The sequence below is a fragment of the Zeugodacus cucurbitae genome, chromosome 3 (assembly GCF_028554725.1).
Source record: "Zeugodacus cucurbitae isolate PBARC_wt_2022May chromosome 3, idZeuCucr1.2, whole genome shotgun sequence".
Classification (NCBI taxonomy): domain Eukaryota; kingdom Metazoa; phylum Arthropoda; class Insecta; order Diptera; family Tephritidae; genus Zeugodacus; species Zeugodacus cucurbitae.
This window is the reverse complement of record NC_071668.1, coordinates 11,062,824-11,077,092: the sequence shown is the minus strand read 5'-3', so window position 1 is coordinate 11,077,092 and position 14,269 is coordinate 11,062,824. Positions and strand designations below refer to the sequence as shown.

General features: G+C 33.1%; 3 protein-coding genes across 6 annotated transcripts in view; 1 reads left to right on the top strand and 2 right to left on the bottom strand.

Annotated features, from left to right (window-relative positions):
* Window positions 1-1,201, bottom strand: part of LOC105210805 (dnaJ homolog subfamily A member 4) — a 157,372-nt gene extending 156,171 nt beyond the window's left edge. For all 4 annotated transcript variants that reach the window (XR_008470188.1, XR_008470189.1, XR_008470190.1 and 1 more), the window contains exons 1-2: window positions 922-1,201; window positions 7-492 (exon numbers count right to left, since the gene is read on the bottom strand). Coding sequence is in view for 1 of the 4 variants with exons in the window: in XM_011181950.3 (XP_011180252.2) it covers window positions 7-492; window positions 922-990 (555 nt within the window). In the remaining 3 variants the exon portion in view is untranslated. The remainder of the gene's footprint in view (window positions 1-6; window positions 493-921) is intronic.
* Window positions 1,202-1,723: 522 nt separating this feature from the next.
* On the top strand, window positions 1,724-5,829 carry LOC105210806 (NAD-dependent histone deacetylase sirtuin-1). Its single transcript, XM_011181951.3, has 2 exons — window positions 1,724-3,581; window positions 3,727-5,829. The coding sequence occupies exons 1-2, from the start codon at window positions 2,261-2,263 to the stop codon at window positions 5,538-5,540; spliced, it is 3,135 nt and encodes a 1,044-aa protein (XP_011180253.2). The 5' UTR covers window positions 1,724-2,260; the 3' UTR covers window positions 5,541-5,829.
* Window positions 5,830-12,254: 6,425 nt separating this feature from the next.
* On the bottom strand, window positions 12,255-14,175 carry LOC128919700 (sorting nexin-29). The gene is made up of 2 exons (XM_054226302.1): window positions 13,836-14,175; window positions 12,255-13,772 (listed from the first exon to the last, which is right to left on the bottom strand). Exons 1-2 carry the CDS (start codon window positions 14,146-14,148, stop codon window positions 12,439-12,441), a joined length of 1,647 nt encoding a protein of 548 aa, XP_054082277.1. The 5' UTR covers window positions 14,149-14,175; the 3' UTR covers window positions 12,255-12,438.
* Between the last annotated feature and the right edge of the window lie 94 nt (window positions 14,176-14,269).

Below are 14,269 nucleotides of genomic sequence, written 5' to 3'. Positions count from 1 at the left end.
ACTTACAGACTCAAATGCGTTTACAAAGGCACCCATAAATGAGTAGTTCGCAGTACGGCCAGTGCCGTTGCACGCTTTACATTGATCCACATTCGTTTTAGGGCCACCCTCACCTTCACATGCCGCACAGTAGGAAGTACGTTTGTAATCAACAGACTTTGAGACATTGCCATTATACAATTCTTCGAGCGTAACTTCGAGTTTAATAACTACTTGTGCTGCTGCACGCGCCCGACTATTGGCACCACTGCCACCACCACCACAACTATGACTACTGTGTCCGCCACTGAATGGAAACCAATGTGAAAAGAATTCTGAGGCATCGCCGAAACCATCACTGCCCTCTTGTAGTCCTTTCAGTCCATAACGATCATAGATCTTACGTTTATCTGGATCTGAAAGTATCTCATATGCAAATGATATTTCTTTAAATTTATCACCAGCTTCTGGATTCTTGTCCGGATGAAATTCTTTTGCTAATTTTCGATAATTCTGCAAATAATAATGATACTGTTCAATACATATAACAGCACAACAAAAAATATGTAGCAAATTTAATCAATGTAAACAAAGTCAACCTCTGGCGATCAGCTGTTGTGTGGAACTTATTCCCCGCAAAAAAATTACAATCGAAAAACGGCATTACGTTATGAAAGGCTTTTCCCTTCGCCTCGCGCGCAAATATACCTAAAGTTACAACAAAACTCACAAGCTGAAAGGAATTATGCACGCATTCTAACGGGATATTGCAAAATTCCGATTTAAGCTTACGTCCGCTAATTGTTTTAAACTGTTGCATCCAATAATCGCACTTATTGTCGCTCTCATTGATTGTCGGCAGTTACCCGCGGCTTTTTAGCCAATTTGTTTCATTCGCTAAACTTCGTCCCCTGGTATACGACGTATCCTGCAATAGCATACCTTTTTTATTTCCGCATCTGTTGAATTTTTATTCACTCCAAGAATTTCGTACAGCTCTGCATTCTCCATGATTGAAACTTTCTAAATTTTTGGCAAAAAAAATCAATTTTCCTCAATATTTTCCGTCGACACAAACACAAAATAACAGTTCAGAAAATTTTGCATTGAGAAAGCTTTCTGTCTTCTTTCTACGTCCGTTGACGACGACGACGACTGCGGCGATGAGCAAATTGACAATTCGCTTTTAATGATGTGTTGTCAACTTTCCAAAAATTGTATAGGGAGTTTAATGTTTATATCCAAACTGAAATTTACATATTATATATTATAAATAGATATCTAGACTATATCTTAATGTTTTTAAAGCAGAATTGATAAGATTTTCAGGCTTTACTTTATAAAAACATACATCTTATGTAAAAAAAAATAGTTATTTTTTAAGAATATACGTTATAAATAATGGTTTATCAGTCCCATAATATAATTTATCATTTCCAATCGGCACATAATCCGAAATTTAATTAATAATAATTTCACCTTAATTAAATTTAATTAAATTCGAAAAGTAATTGGCAACCCTTATTTCATACCTGAGCGAAAATTTTCCACTCAGTGTTGCATTGTTGGTAAAAAGGCACTGTATTGAAATATAACATTTTTTTATTATATTTTTCATATAATATGGTTTTTGTTTAACTATATAGTGATATTTTAACCTTCAGAAAACAAAAGTCAATTACTATTGTCCATATATTACAAATGTATATGAACGCGAGCGAGTTACTACTACGATTTTATGAGAGTTGGAGAAAGTACTAGAATTGCGCACAGCAACCCTACGAGACGACGGCCATTTTTGTTCACGTCATTGACGAGCCACCAAAAAATATTTTCGTCTGTGTTTGGGCGAGGATCATTTGCTGCAATTACCGTGTTAAATATTCGCAAAAATTAACAAAAATTACGAAAATTAGTACCGGGATTTCCAATTAACTTATGTATAAATAGGAATATTTAAAAAAATTGTAAAAAATGTTAAATGAAAAACGCGGTTTTTCTTAGCGAAAAGTGTGAAAAAAACGGCGGAGAAAAATTTTTACATCAGCAAAAGAGACGAAAGGAAAATTTTGTGTGTACCAACGAAACAGCGACGAAAGCGTAACATAGGAGAACGGATAAACACGGCGAGGAGTGAGTGCGAGAGAGTACACGTTATTTGTTGGTCCCCAAACTGCGGTGGGAAAGGGAGAGAGAGTTTTGTGTTTGCATTTATTGAACATTATAAGGAAAGGGTTTTCACAATATTATAATTGGAGGTGGCTCTATAAACCAAGTGGAAATGATGGAAAGTTTGGAGGAAACCCATATAGGCACTTCACATGGCGATAAACATGATTTGCATGATGTAAAAATACACCAAACATGTTTGTCGGCCAATTGCAACACACTCATGGCCAGTAAACAGAGTTTTGATTTTGGCGCCGAAATAGTTGATACACGAACAGTAGTATCAGAACGCGAAAGCAATATAAAAACAAACTGCGAAAGTATAGCAACAACTGCAACAGTGGCGGTAGCAGCAACTACCTCGCCTAATCAAATTCCAGAAGCAAATATCGAAACACCTTTGAATGTTGTCGAATTGCCAACAAAAGATAGTTGTTTAAATGAAGAAGACGATGACGAAGATGATGATGGCGATGATGACGGTGGTGACAGTTATCAAACAGATGATGATTTGGTGGAGGAAGGAAACGAGGAGTCCCAAGAGTTTAGTGGAAATACAAATAATGATGCATCACAGGATAGTGATGACTCCACATCTGATTCGGATTTTTCTGATTTGAGTGGCCTATCGGACATGTCTGGCCGTGAATGGAAACCAATAAGCGCACGCCCCATCAATTGGGTACAAAAACAAATACATGCTGGCGCTAATCCGCGCGATTTACTTTCACAAATGTTGCCTTCCAATGCACATCCAATTGCACCTGGTGTAAACGACATGATGTTGTGGCGTATATTGGCTAGTATGCTATCCGAACCACCGCGCCGTCAAAAACTACGTTATATTAACACTTTCGAAGACGTCATACAGTTGATACAACAATCGAGAAATATTATTGTTTTGACCGGTGCGGGTGTATCTGTATCTTGTGGTATACCAGACTTTCGTTCTAGCGATGGTATCTATAGTCGTTTGGCAAAAGATTTTCCCAATTTGCCTGATCCGCAAGCTATGTTTGATATCAACTACTTTTCACGTGATCCACGTCCATTCTTCAAATTTGCACGCGAAATATATCCCGGGCAATTTAAACCTTCGCCTTGCCATCGTTTCATCAAACTACTCGAAGGGAAACAGAAACTCTTGCGGAATTATACACAAAACATCGATACGTTGGAACAAGTAGCGGGCATCAAAAATGTTATTGAGTGCCATGGTTCGTTCTCGACGGCTTCCTGCACCAAATGCAAAGTTAAGTGCACAGCAGATGCCATACGTGAAGATATTTTCTCACAACGTATACCGGTGTGCAGACGTTGCCAGCCGAATGTGCATCAGAGTGTGAACGCTTCTGATGCGGTATCTGATGCCGACTTGAGACAACTGGTGGAGAATGGCATCATGAAGCCAGATATTGTTTTCTTTGGCGAAGGTAAGTTAAGAGCTGACAGCTTGCAGCTTATAAATGTTAAAAATATTATTTTATGTTTTTATATATAATAATTTTATGAATAATATTTAAACATAGATTTTAATGCATAAATATTGTATTCCATAATCTGACACATGTTACACAGGTCTTCCAGAGGAGTTTCACACTGTCATGGCGAGTGACAAAGATAAATGTGACCTGTTAATTGTTATAGGTTCTTCGCTTAAAGTGCGACCAGTAGCTTTGATCCCCAGCTCAATACCAGCTAACGTTCCGCAAATACTTATCAATCGTGAGCAATTGCATCATCTTGAATTCGATGTTGAATTATTGGGAGATTCCGATGTTATTATCAATCAACTGTGTCATCGTTTGGGTGACGATTGGCAAGAAATCTGCTATGATAATATTGTACTAAAAGAATCGAAGGAACTTTTACCCTTGGAAGAGGAGGACACTAACGACGAAAGTGAAGAGTACGCCCAACAGATGCTAGATACAGACACGCAATCAGTCAAATCCAGCGCATCCACAGATATAGCGCTACGCTCAGCAGGTGCCTATTCAGACAGCGGATTCGAATCATCCACATCATCTGGTATGGTGCTAGCTAAACCCGTTGCCGCAGTGGCAAATAGTGAGGCTAACGAAGCAATTGAGAAAATCAAAAGTACCATATTGGAACTGAATCATCCCTTAACGAAGACACGCGGTACAAATGATTTGGTCGGTGTAGATTACTTAGAGGATCCACAAGATGCAGAGGATTTCGAAAATCGTTCATTTCAACCGTTTAATGCGCGCGTAAGTGAGCCACATCATCACACCGCATACGGTATGCATGCGCGACATTTATCAGTGGACTCGTCAAAAGACAGCGGTATTTTGGGCGATTCATCTAACCCGGCGCTGATTTCGAACAATATCATTGGCACACTACCGCCACCAATAACAAATTTCGGTGATAGTGGTGGCACAACCACCTTGGAAGACATAAACACCGCCACCACAACCTGCGCAGACAACACACTAACTACAACAACAATAGACACAACGCCAGAGACAGCACAAGAAACGTCAAATGAATTAGAAATCGAAAATAAAACACCAAATGTCGGTTTACGACGCAGCGCGGCCAAAAAATACCGCACAGCAGCGGAGCGTTTACTTGCGGGTACATACTATGCACATGATACCGCTTCAGCTTATGTATTCCCCGGCGCACAAGTATCATGGTGGTCCGATATGGAGGACGAAGATGAGGACACTGATATTATCGGTAATGTTTACGATGATGAGGATGAGGATGATATTGATGCAAATGGTGGACCATTATCGCCACTGTTGCCGCCATCCGTGGAAGCAGAAGTCGTGAGTGAAATAACAACAACAAGTGCATTTGCAATTTGCGCCAAACAAACGTTACCACAGGTTGTGTACAACAACCATGTCACCCATGAAATGCACAGCAATGAAGCTGCGGAAGTCCAAGCGATTGCTCATGCAGCTAATACAACAGAAACAACAACAACAACGATTTACGCCTGCAGCACAACAGAAAGCAGCACGTACAAGTGCGAAGGTGTGACAGTGCCACCATCGCCCTCGCCATCACCATCACCACAAAAGAGAGCTTGTGAATGCCCGCCAACACTTAGCAGCAGCAACAACAAGAGTTATGCAAACGCCGCCACAATCGAAAGTAGTCGAAGCAGTAATGGCAGTGTTTGTAGTAGCAGTAATAGTGATAGTGAGAAATGTGTATTCAGTCCGCCACCCATGAAACGTAAACGTTCAACGGATGTTGATACCGCTTTTGTGGTTGATGAAGAACCAACTAAAGATTTGGCTGCAATTCTTACACCGGCAAGTGTTGGTGTGACCACAGAACAACAGCTGAGCGCTGCAAGCGCAGACAACACGCCGTCGCCATTATACGCAACAACATTGCAGCATTAAGTGTATGTATTTATTTTGGTGTGTGTGTGTGACTTGTGTCGGAGCTTACACCGACCGACGCCACCGCCGCGCTTTGACTTCTACCATACTTTTTTCGCAACTTTATTTGAGTATTGAGCTAAGAACGGGAAGCAAGCAGCAACAACAACAATAACAAACAAATGTTTGCATAAATTAAACTAATTTATTTTTTTTGCTATATTTTAATAGAATTGTAACTGTACATATAAATATATGCATTTGACACTTGTCTAATTAAACAAATAAGTTTTACGTAAAGCGCATATTACTATTGGATTTTGTTTTGCACTGAAGTTCAATAGCACTGATGAAAGTATAGTATAAATATTTTTTTGAAAAAATTCTACCAACCTAACCTAACTTTAAGCAATAAAGGATCTTACATGCAAACGTGCACGTCGGCTATATGCAAGTAAATTCGGTTTGCACACTCTAAATGTGTGACTATTAAATTGTTAATTTTTTTATAAATATTGCAATTTTTATCATTTCATGTTTATATTTCATAAAAAATTTATAAAAAAAAACAAAACCCCAATTGACTTGAAAACTATATCAATATATTTAAAAGCGCTTATTGCGTAATATGGAATTAAAAAGTAGGTTTACATCATTTTGCATATTTGTTTGGATTATTTTTGCCCAGCATTTGTAATGATTTCCAAAAAAAAAAAAAACTAAAAGAAACATCCACTTTTTGGATTTTTATTTTTACTACAAAAAATTCGGAAATCAATTTTTTTATAAATTTTTTGTTACTTGTTTTATTTATTACTTTTAGTAAAATCTTTTTTTTTATAGCAAATTAACTTGAAATATATGTATACAACTGTATTTTTTTAAATTACAAATTTTGTTTTTTTCTTATTTTTATTTTTTTTTTTTATTAAAAAAATATATTTTATATAAAAAAACATAATTTGATTAAAAACAATTTATTTAGAAAAAAATATTCTTTATTAAAAAATGGTATTTGAAATGAATATTTTTTTATTAAAAAAAATTTAATTTGGAATGAATATTTTTTATTTAAAAATTTTATTTAAAAAAAAAATTTAGTTTAAAATGAATATTTTTTATTAAAAAAAATTTAATTTAAAATGATTTAAAAAAAAAAATATTTTTTATTAAAAGAAATATTTTTTTTTTGTGTCATACCAACATATTTCATATCGTAATTTTCAATGAGTATAACAAGCTATTTACGAAAACGATATTTGATTATATTAAATAAAATTAAGAAAAAAATAAATAAATAATAGAAAAAAAATTAAATTTGCAGAAAATAAATAATTTGCGTTAATTTCAAAGCTTTGATATTTATTGTAAGCATTTTATTTCAAACTAATTTCATTCAAATGTTCAGGCATTATTTTAAATTGTTTATTGTTACTTTTATTTTTTAATTTTTAATTTACTTGACTTAATTTTTACTATTATTACTGTTTTAGTTTTATTACATTTTTTAAATTAATTTTTAATTATTTATGTATTAATTTTTTTTAATTAATTTTTAATTATTTTTGCATTAATTTTTTTTAAATTAACTTCTAATTTTTTTTAAATTAATTTCTTTTTTAATTAATTTTTTTTAATTAATTTTTTCAATTAATGTTTATTTAATTAATTTTTTTTTAATTAATTTTTTTTAATTATTTTTTTTATTATTTATATATTTATAACGAAAATATTTCTTTCTTTTACCATATATAATATTATCAACCGTTACTTCCCAGCTCTTGTCATATTCATCTCCAAATTCAATAATGTTTAAAGCACTAACACAATTTTACACTTTTTTACCCAATAGGTGTGTGGATCACACAGTTTTTATTTGAACATTGATTGCATTCAAATAAAATATAAATATAATAAATTTAACCAAACTATACTTTGCATTTTCGTAGAGCGAAAACAGGCTTTTTATAAATTAACCTAGAAATTTATTACTGGAAGTGGCTTAAAATTACTTTTATTTATATATATTTACGCAAAAATATTTAAAATTTTCTAAAGTGTTGGCATATATTTAATTTTCTTTTTATTATATTCCTACATACATTAGTACATACATATATACAAAGTACTAACACTATTTTTAACGGTTTATGGCGTTCTACATATATTCTTTAAATTACTTTACATACACTAGCTTTCACTTCAATATTATGACGATTTTGTGTTGAAAAAAAAACACAAACAGCTGCTAAATAAACATGTACATACAATATACAACAACAAATAATGAATATTTACGCTGATTATGTAATATTTGAAATATGTAGATATATAGAAAATTTAAAAAAAAATAATGTAAAGACAACGGCTTAAATTTTATACATAATGTGTAATTAATTAAAAAATTAAATTAACTTATAGTATACTTTAAGCATGTATATGCTATGAATAAATAAAAAAAAACTTAGAAGTAAAGAAGCACAAATTTGTTTTCTTACAATAAAATACGAAAAAAAATTATGTAAATAATAAAAATATTATTTTTTTAGTTTTAGATGTAACGTATAAATATTTATTATAAAAATAAGTACAATATAAGCATACATACATATATTTGGCAATAGACAGACACCAACTTACATATATATATACTTATATGTTAAAAAAAAATTGCATAATTATTATAACAAAAACTCGATACAGTTACTTGAAGTATGCAATTCTAAAAACTAGAAATAAAAAATTTTAATTGAAATATTCCATTTGAAATGCTATTAACTAAAAGAAGAACATTTTGTCATACAGTCGTGCGTTTTTGTGAAGGCTTAGGTGGCATTTTTTATTTTATATAATAATGATTACATAACTTTATAAAAAAAAATACTGTTAACGCATTAACTAACTAACTGCGTACATACAATATATCTATGTACGTAGCTGAGCTTAATATTAATTTATCTATAATTTTACTTTCGCTTTTTATTCACTATTTATATAAAAAAAATAATTAATTATAGTAAAAGTAATATATAAGCGCGAAATTTTACACTTAAAACTTTTAAATCAAGAAAAACAACATTATTATAGAGAATAATTAAAGAGAGTCAAACGAAAAGAATATAAAAATTATTGAAATAAATAAATTAGCGAAAAAGTGAATTGTAATTACTTATATTTAACAGTTTTTGATAAAAATTTCACAGCTGGCATGTTTTAAAAAAATTGTAAAACGAAAAGAAGTCAAGAGACAAGCGTTAAAAAAAATCGTTGCGTTTAAAGAGAGCATTAGAACAGAAAAAAAGAGAAAAGAAAACAATATTTTACATACATACATATGTACATATTTAAGTATTTGAAAAGCTTTTAATATTGATTTAAATACAGTTGAATTTCACTAATTCGAATCACCATAATCCACAAAAAAACTTCGAGTAGAGAGACTTTCGAGTTACGACAGTTAATTTGTATGAAATTTGACTTTTATTGTCAATTCAAGAGTTCGAATTATGAAGAAGAAGAAGAGTTATGGAAATTCAACTTTATTTTATGCATAAATTAGTTACTTTTGTTATATAAAAAAAATTTATATAATTTTGCAGACAATTCAACAAAAAATAAAATTAATTTAAAAAAATGGTACAAAATTAATTATTAAATTAATTTGCAAACAAAAAAATATTATAATGAGCTCTTTCAAGTTAAAATTATTAAAAATATAAGATGAAATAAATACATTAAAAAAAACTTATAAATATTGTATTCAATTGTATTCTATACAGAGTTATACTTTCAATTTTTGTTTAAAAAATCGCACGCATGCGCAATATTTAAATTTCACTCTCTCTCTCGAGCTTTGACCAACTCTCTTAAGAACGGTGCTGTGCAAAATTATTATTATTGCAAAATTATGCAAATCAATACAATGAAATACCGCGCTAAGTAACTTGAAAAAATGTATTCGTTAAATTGCAACAACAACAACAAAAATATATATAACACTTAGTACATAATTTTATTAAATAATAAAAAGAAAGAAACGTATTGAAGCTAAAAAATGTGTTTTGCTAGAAACTATGTATATAAAATGCGAAAGCAGTGCATATACATACATACAAACATATACAGATGTAAACATGCTTGAATGGCAATTATTTTCTAACATTGCACGCATACACTTTACTACATACTAGTTAAAAAAATATAATTACTGTTTTTTTGTTTTAATTAATGTATCCATTATTTGCTGTTTTTTCGTTCGTTTGTTAGCCTTAAGCAATTAATTTTAGTCTAGTGCTTACAAAATATAATATATACACAAACATATACATACACAAATGCATATTGAACTATGTAGATTAGCTTAAGATTATTAATATTTATATTAATATTAGTTTATAAGTAATATTTGTTTTGTTGTTCTTTTATACATAATGGAAGCATACATACTCGCATATACATATGTATGTTAATATATACATAAATCTGTAAGCATGTATTAATTTATAATTTTAATTTTTGAATAACTAAACTCAACACTTTTTTTCAAATTGCGTCTTCTTTAAAAAAAAAAATTGTCTTCATTATATAAAATCCGTTAAAATATTGTTGTTTGTACCTATTATAAGTTATTTTTCGAAACCCGTAAATTTATTTAAATATTTTTCTTGGTTTTACTACACATACAAACATTCTGAAATGTTGTTGTAAAATGTTTGTAAATTAAATTAAATTAATGTAATAAATTGGTTTTCAACCTATTTTTTTGTATAAGTATAAGTGAAATCGTGCTGTTTTATTTGGTAATATTTTTGGCAAATTTGCATGTGGTGAGATTTTTAGTTTTTGATGTTATGTGTCCCTACAAACATATATGTATGTATGTAAATTGATGATTTACCGTTTTGAAGTAACACTTATACATAGAATGTTGAGATTACACATTTAAATTATTTCAACACAGAGTTACTCGAGCTGCGCTAAAGAGGTTAGGTGGGTTTCAGAGGCTAAAAACCAGGGCATTTTTAAATTTTTATACTCTCGCAACAAAAGTTGCTAAAGAGAGTGTTATAGTTTTGTTCACATAACGGTTGTTTGTAACACCCAAAAATAGGGTTATATATACCAAAGTGATCAGGGTGAAGAGTGGAGTTCAAATCCGGATGTCTGTCTATCCGTCCGGCCGTCCGTCTGTACAAGCTGTAACTTGATTAAAAATTAAGATATCTTGATGAAACTTAGCACACTTATTCCTTGGCACCATAGGAAGGTTGCTTTCGAGAAATGAGCAAAATCGGACCACTGCCACGCCCACAAAATGGCGAAAACCGAAAACACATAAAGTGCCATAACTTAGCCATAAATAAAGCTATGGAAATAAAATTTGGTATGAAGGATCGCACAATGAAAGGGCCTATTTGGATGTAATTTTTTTGGGGAAGTGGGCGTGGCCCCGCCCCCTACTAAGTTTTTTATACATATCTTGCAAAAAAATAGAGCTATATAAACCAAACTTTCTGCAGTCGTTTTTTTTTAGCCATTTCCTAAAACAGTCCAAAAATGAAAGAAATCGGATAATAACCACGCCCACCTCCCATACAAAGGTTAGGTTGACAACTACCAAAAGTGGGTTAACTCACTAACGAAAAACGTCAGAAACACTAAATTTCACATAAGAAATGGCAGCTGCACTCAGATTTTTTTATAAAATGGGAAAATGGGCGTGGTGTCGCCCACTTATGGGTCAAAACCCATATCTCAGAAACTACTCGACCGATTTCAATGAAACTTGGTTTGTAATAGTTTCCTTACATCGCAATGATATGTTGTGAAAATAGGCCAAATCGCTTCACAACCACGCCTACTTCCTATATACCAGAACTTTGAAGACAATCTGAATCGTTTACCTTACAATATGTAAAGTAAACACTAGTGAAGATATCGATGCAGAACTTTACACAAATACTATGTTTATAGTGTGGCAGCCCCATTCTAAAAACCGCCGAAATCGGACCATAGGTTTTCAAGGCCCCATATATAGAACATGAGGACCTCGGTGCTTCTAACCTAATATTAGGGTTTCCAACTTTCAATGGACTTTATACAATATATATGACGAATATGTGGTTCAAATTGGGTATTATATAATATAAATAAAGTTAAATAAATAAATTGCGAGAGTATAAAATGTTCGGTTATACCCGAACTTAGCCCTTCCTTACTTGTTTTTTAATATATACAATATTATATGTCATTGAAACAATTCGGCATATCAAAGATACATATTTAAACAGTGTTTTGGGAACTTTTTATTTAAAAATTCCGAAAACTCAGCTGTTGGCACCTCAACTCTCATGACTTGTCCAACAAAAAAGTCTTGCCGTGGACATCATAACTCATGATTGGTTCATCCAAAAACAATAAACCAAAAACATTTCGATAGTACATGGGTAAATGCAGTTAATGGACGAAGTAAAAAAGAAAATATTGAAATTTAAATTTTTTGACAGAATTTTAATATAAAACTAACGATTTTGGTCAAATTTTCGCCCTATATTAGCATAAAAAAATTATAATATTACAATAAAAATATAAAAAAAAATCCTTCGTCCAATAACTAGTTGATGTTATTTCAAAGATGTGTACAAAATTTGATAAAATCGTCTTGTACATTATTTATGTCCCAACAACAACAAAAACACTTTTTATATATGTATTATAAATTTATTAAAATATTCATAGTTATATGCATATGCATGTTTACAGTATTGAACAAAACGTGAAAAAATAATAATCAACGGCAACCTCTTGACAGTGGCACAAAACATAAATAGAGCAGCTCCTCGAACAAACAAACACTTTCAAGTGCATAACAATTTAATACTATTAAACGAAAAAAGGCTTATACCAACAATTACTGCTGTTACCGCTCGCGCAGAAAGGGAAATATTTTCTGCAATTCCGCCTTGGACTTGCAAGCCTCCACTTGTGGCAACACTTCCACCACATTCAACAAATAGATTTGCAATTGCTGACGACGTTCCTCCACGAAGGCCAAGTTCATGTTGCCAAAGTGCTTTTTAGGTGGAAATTCCACCGAAGACACAGTGGGATGCGTGTGTAGCAGCGATTTATGCAGTTTGTGGAAGTCACGATAGCGACGCAATAACGACCAGTGTTCCAAGTTTTGACGCATGGTTATGTGTATCTCGTAGGTGTAGTAGGATGTGCCGTGTTTTGTCTTCTTCAGCTCAGCTGTCGGAATGGTTATGAGAAAGTTAGTAGCCAAGGAGGCTGTCGGATCAATTGCTAGGCCATTGAAATTTTGCGTTAAACGTCTTACGAGTTGACGATTTTCGCGTGTTAATTGCGCGACGCGCGTCTCCAACAACGTGCAACGTTCCTCCATTTCACGTAAACGCTCCTCCATAGCTGCATGATTAACCGTGCAATTGGCAGATGATGATTTACTATATTGCGACGATGAGTCGCTCTTGTCTTCATATTCGTGCTCATGCACAACGGCTGGTTTGGCGCCATTACAGTTATTACTGACAGTATGCGTAGTTGTCTTTGCGTGCTGCTCACTTTGTGTTGCCGCTTGTGGAAAAATGTCGGGCAAAGGCTCTTTCAGAAATGCTAATTCTGGTTCTATGGGATCTGGTGGTGTTGTATCAGCATCTGTCTGCACTGGCAGTTCCACCATAGTTTGAAATATGTCCACATGTTCTTTTTCGTTTGCCACCCTCGTGACTTCTTGTATAACTTTCATTAAATCTTCTGTGGAACTGGCAGTTGAAATGGGGCGTTCCACTGGTTGGCTTCTGCGCTTATTTTTGCTGCCAGCAGTGGGTACAGGTGTAGGCGCATATATAACAGGTTCCTCTTTATTTGGTTGAAGTGGTGTAATGCGCGTTGGTGCATTCAACTCCGTTGAATTAACGGTCAACGCAAAGAGCACATCATGTAGTGAGCCTATAATTTGTGGTAATTCTTTGCTGGCGTTGGCGTCCAACAGCAGCGACCATTGTGTGTAGTAACGACGCAAAGTGTCTTCTTCAGCCAACCATGTGAGTAAATAACGCTGCAGTGAGTTCTCGTTCAGCGTAGCACGTATAAATGCCTTGCCAAGACCACATTTCGTCCAGACATGTTTCAATTGTGTGTAACGTTCGCGTTCGTGTGGTGTCAAATGTGTTTGACAAAAGTCCCAAAATGTGGTGTCACCATTGCTGTCATTGATAACCGAGCTATTACCTTGAGTCAAAAATCATGTTTTAATATTTTTTTTTTTAATTTCACTGAATATATTCTACTCACCTGTTACTATCTCATGCATATTATGAAACAAACTGGCCGCTGTCAAAGTAACTACTGAATGTTTTTGTTTTAAACCGTATGTAAAAGCGTCTTCTAATGCCTCACACAATTCGGCAACGCTATCATCTTTTTCCGTGGCCAATTCCTTTTTTCCACTAAATTTAACTTTACATTTTTCCGCGCTCTGTTGCAGGCGTTTAAAAATATCCTCTCTACGTTGCCAAAAAGTGCTACCTCCAAAAGATGCACTAGCCACATTCATCTTGGCAGGTGGGTTGGAAGTACACTCGCCATGACTCATCGAATCTGGCATATTAAATCACCACTAACTAAAAGCCTGGCTTGTATCACGCAAATTGTAAAGTTAATTACGCAAATAGTTGTTGTTGTTATTGTCTACGCCTATTTAGCAGTGTAATTTCGATTTTGTAATC

Coding starts and splice junctions, on each gene's coding strand:
- LOC105210806 (XM_011181951.3), top strand. CDS start 2,261: ATGATGGAAAGTTTGGAGGAAACCCATATAGGCACTTCACATGGCGAT. Junction 3,582..3,726: donor TATTGTTTTCTTTGGCGAAG/GTAAGTTAAGAG, acceptor CATGTTACACAG/GTCTTCCAGAGGAGTTTCAC.
- LOC128919700 (XM_054226302.1), bottom strand. CDS start 14,148: ATGCCAGATTCGATGAGTCATGGCGAGTGTACTTCCAACCCACCTGCC. Junction 13,773..13,835: donor TATGCATGAGATAGTAACAG/GTGAGTAGAATA, acceptor TTTTGACTCAAG/GTAATAGCTCGGTTATCAAT.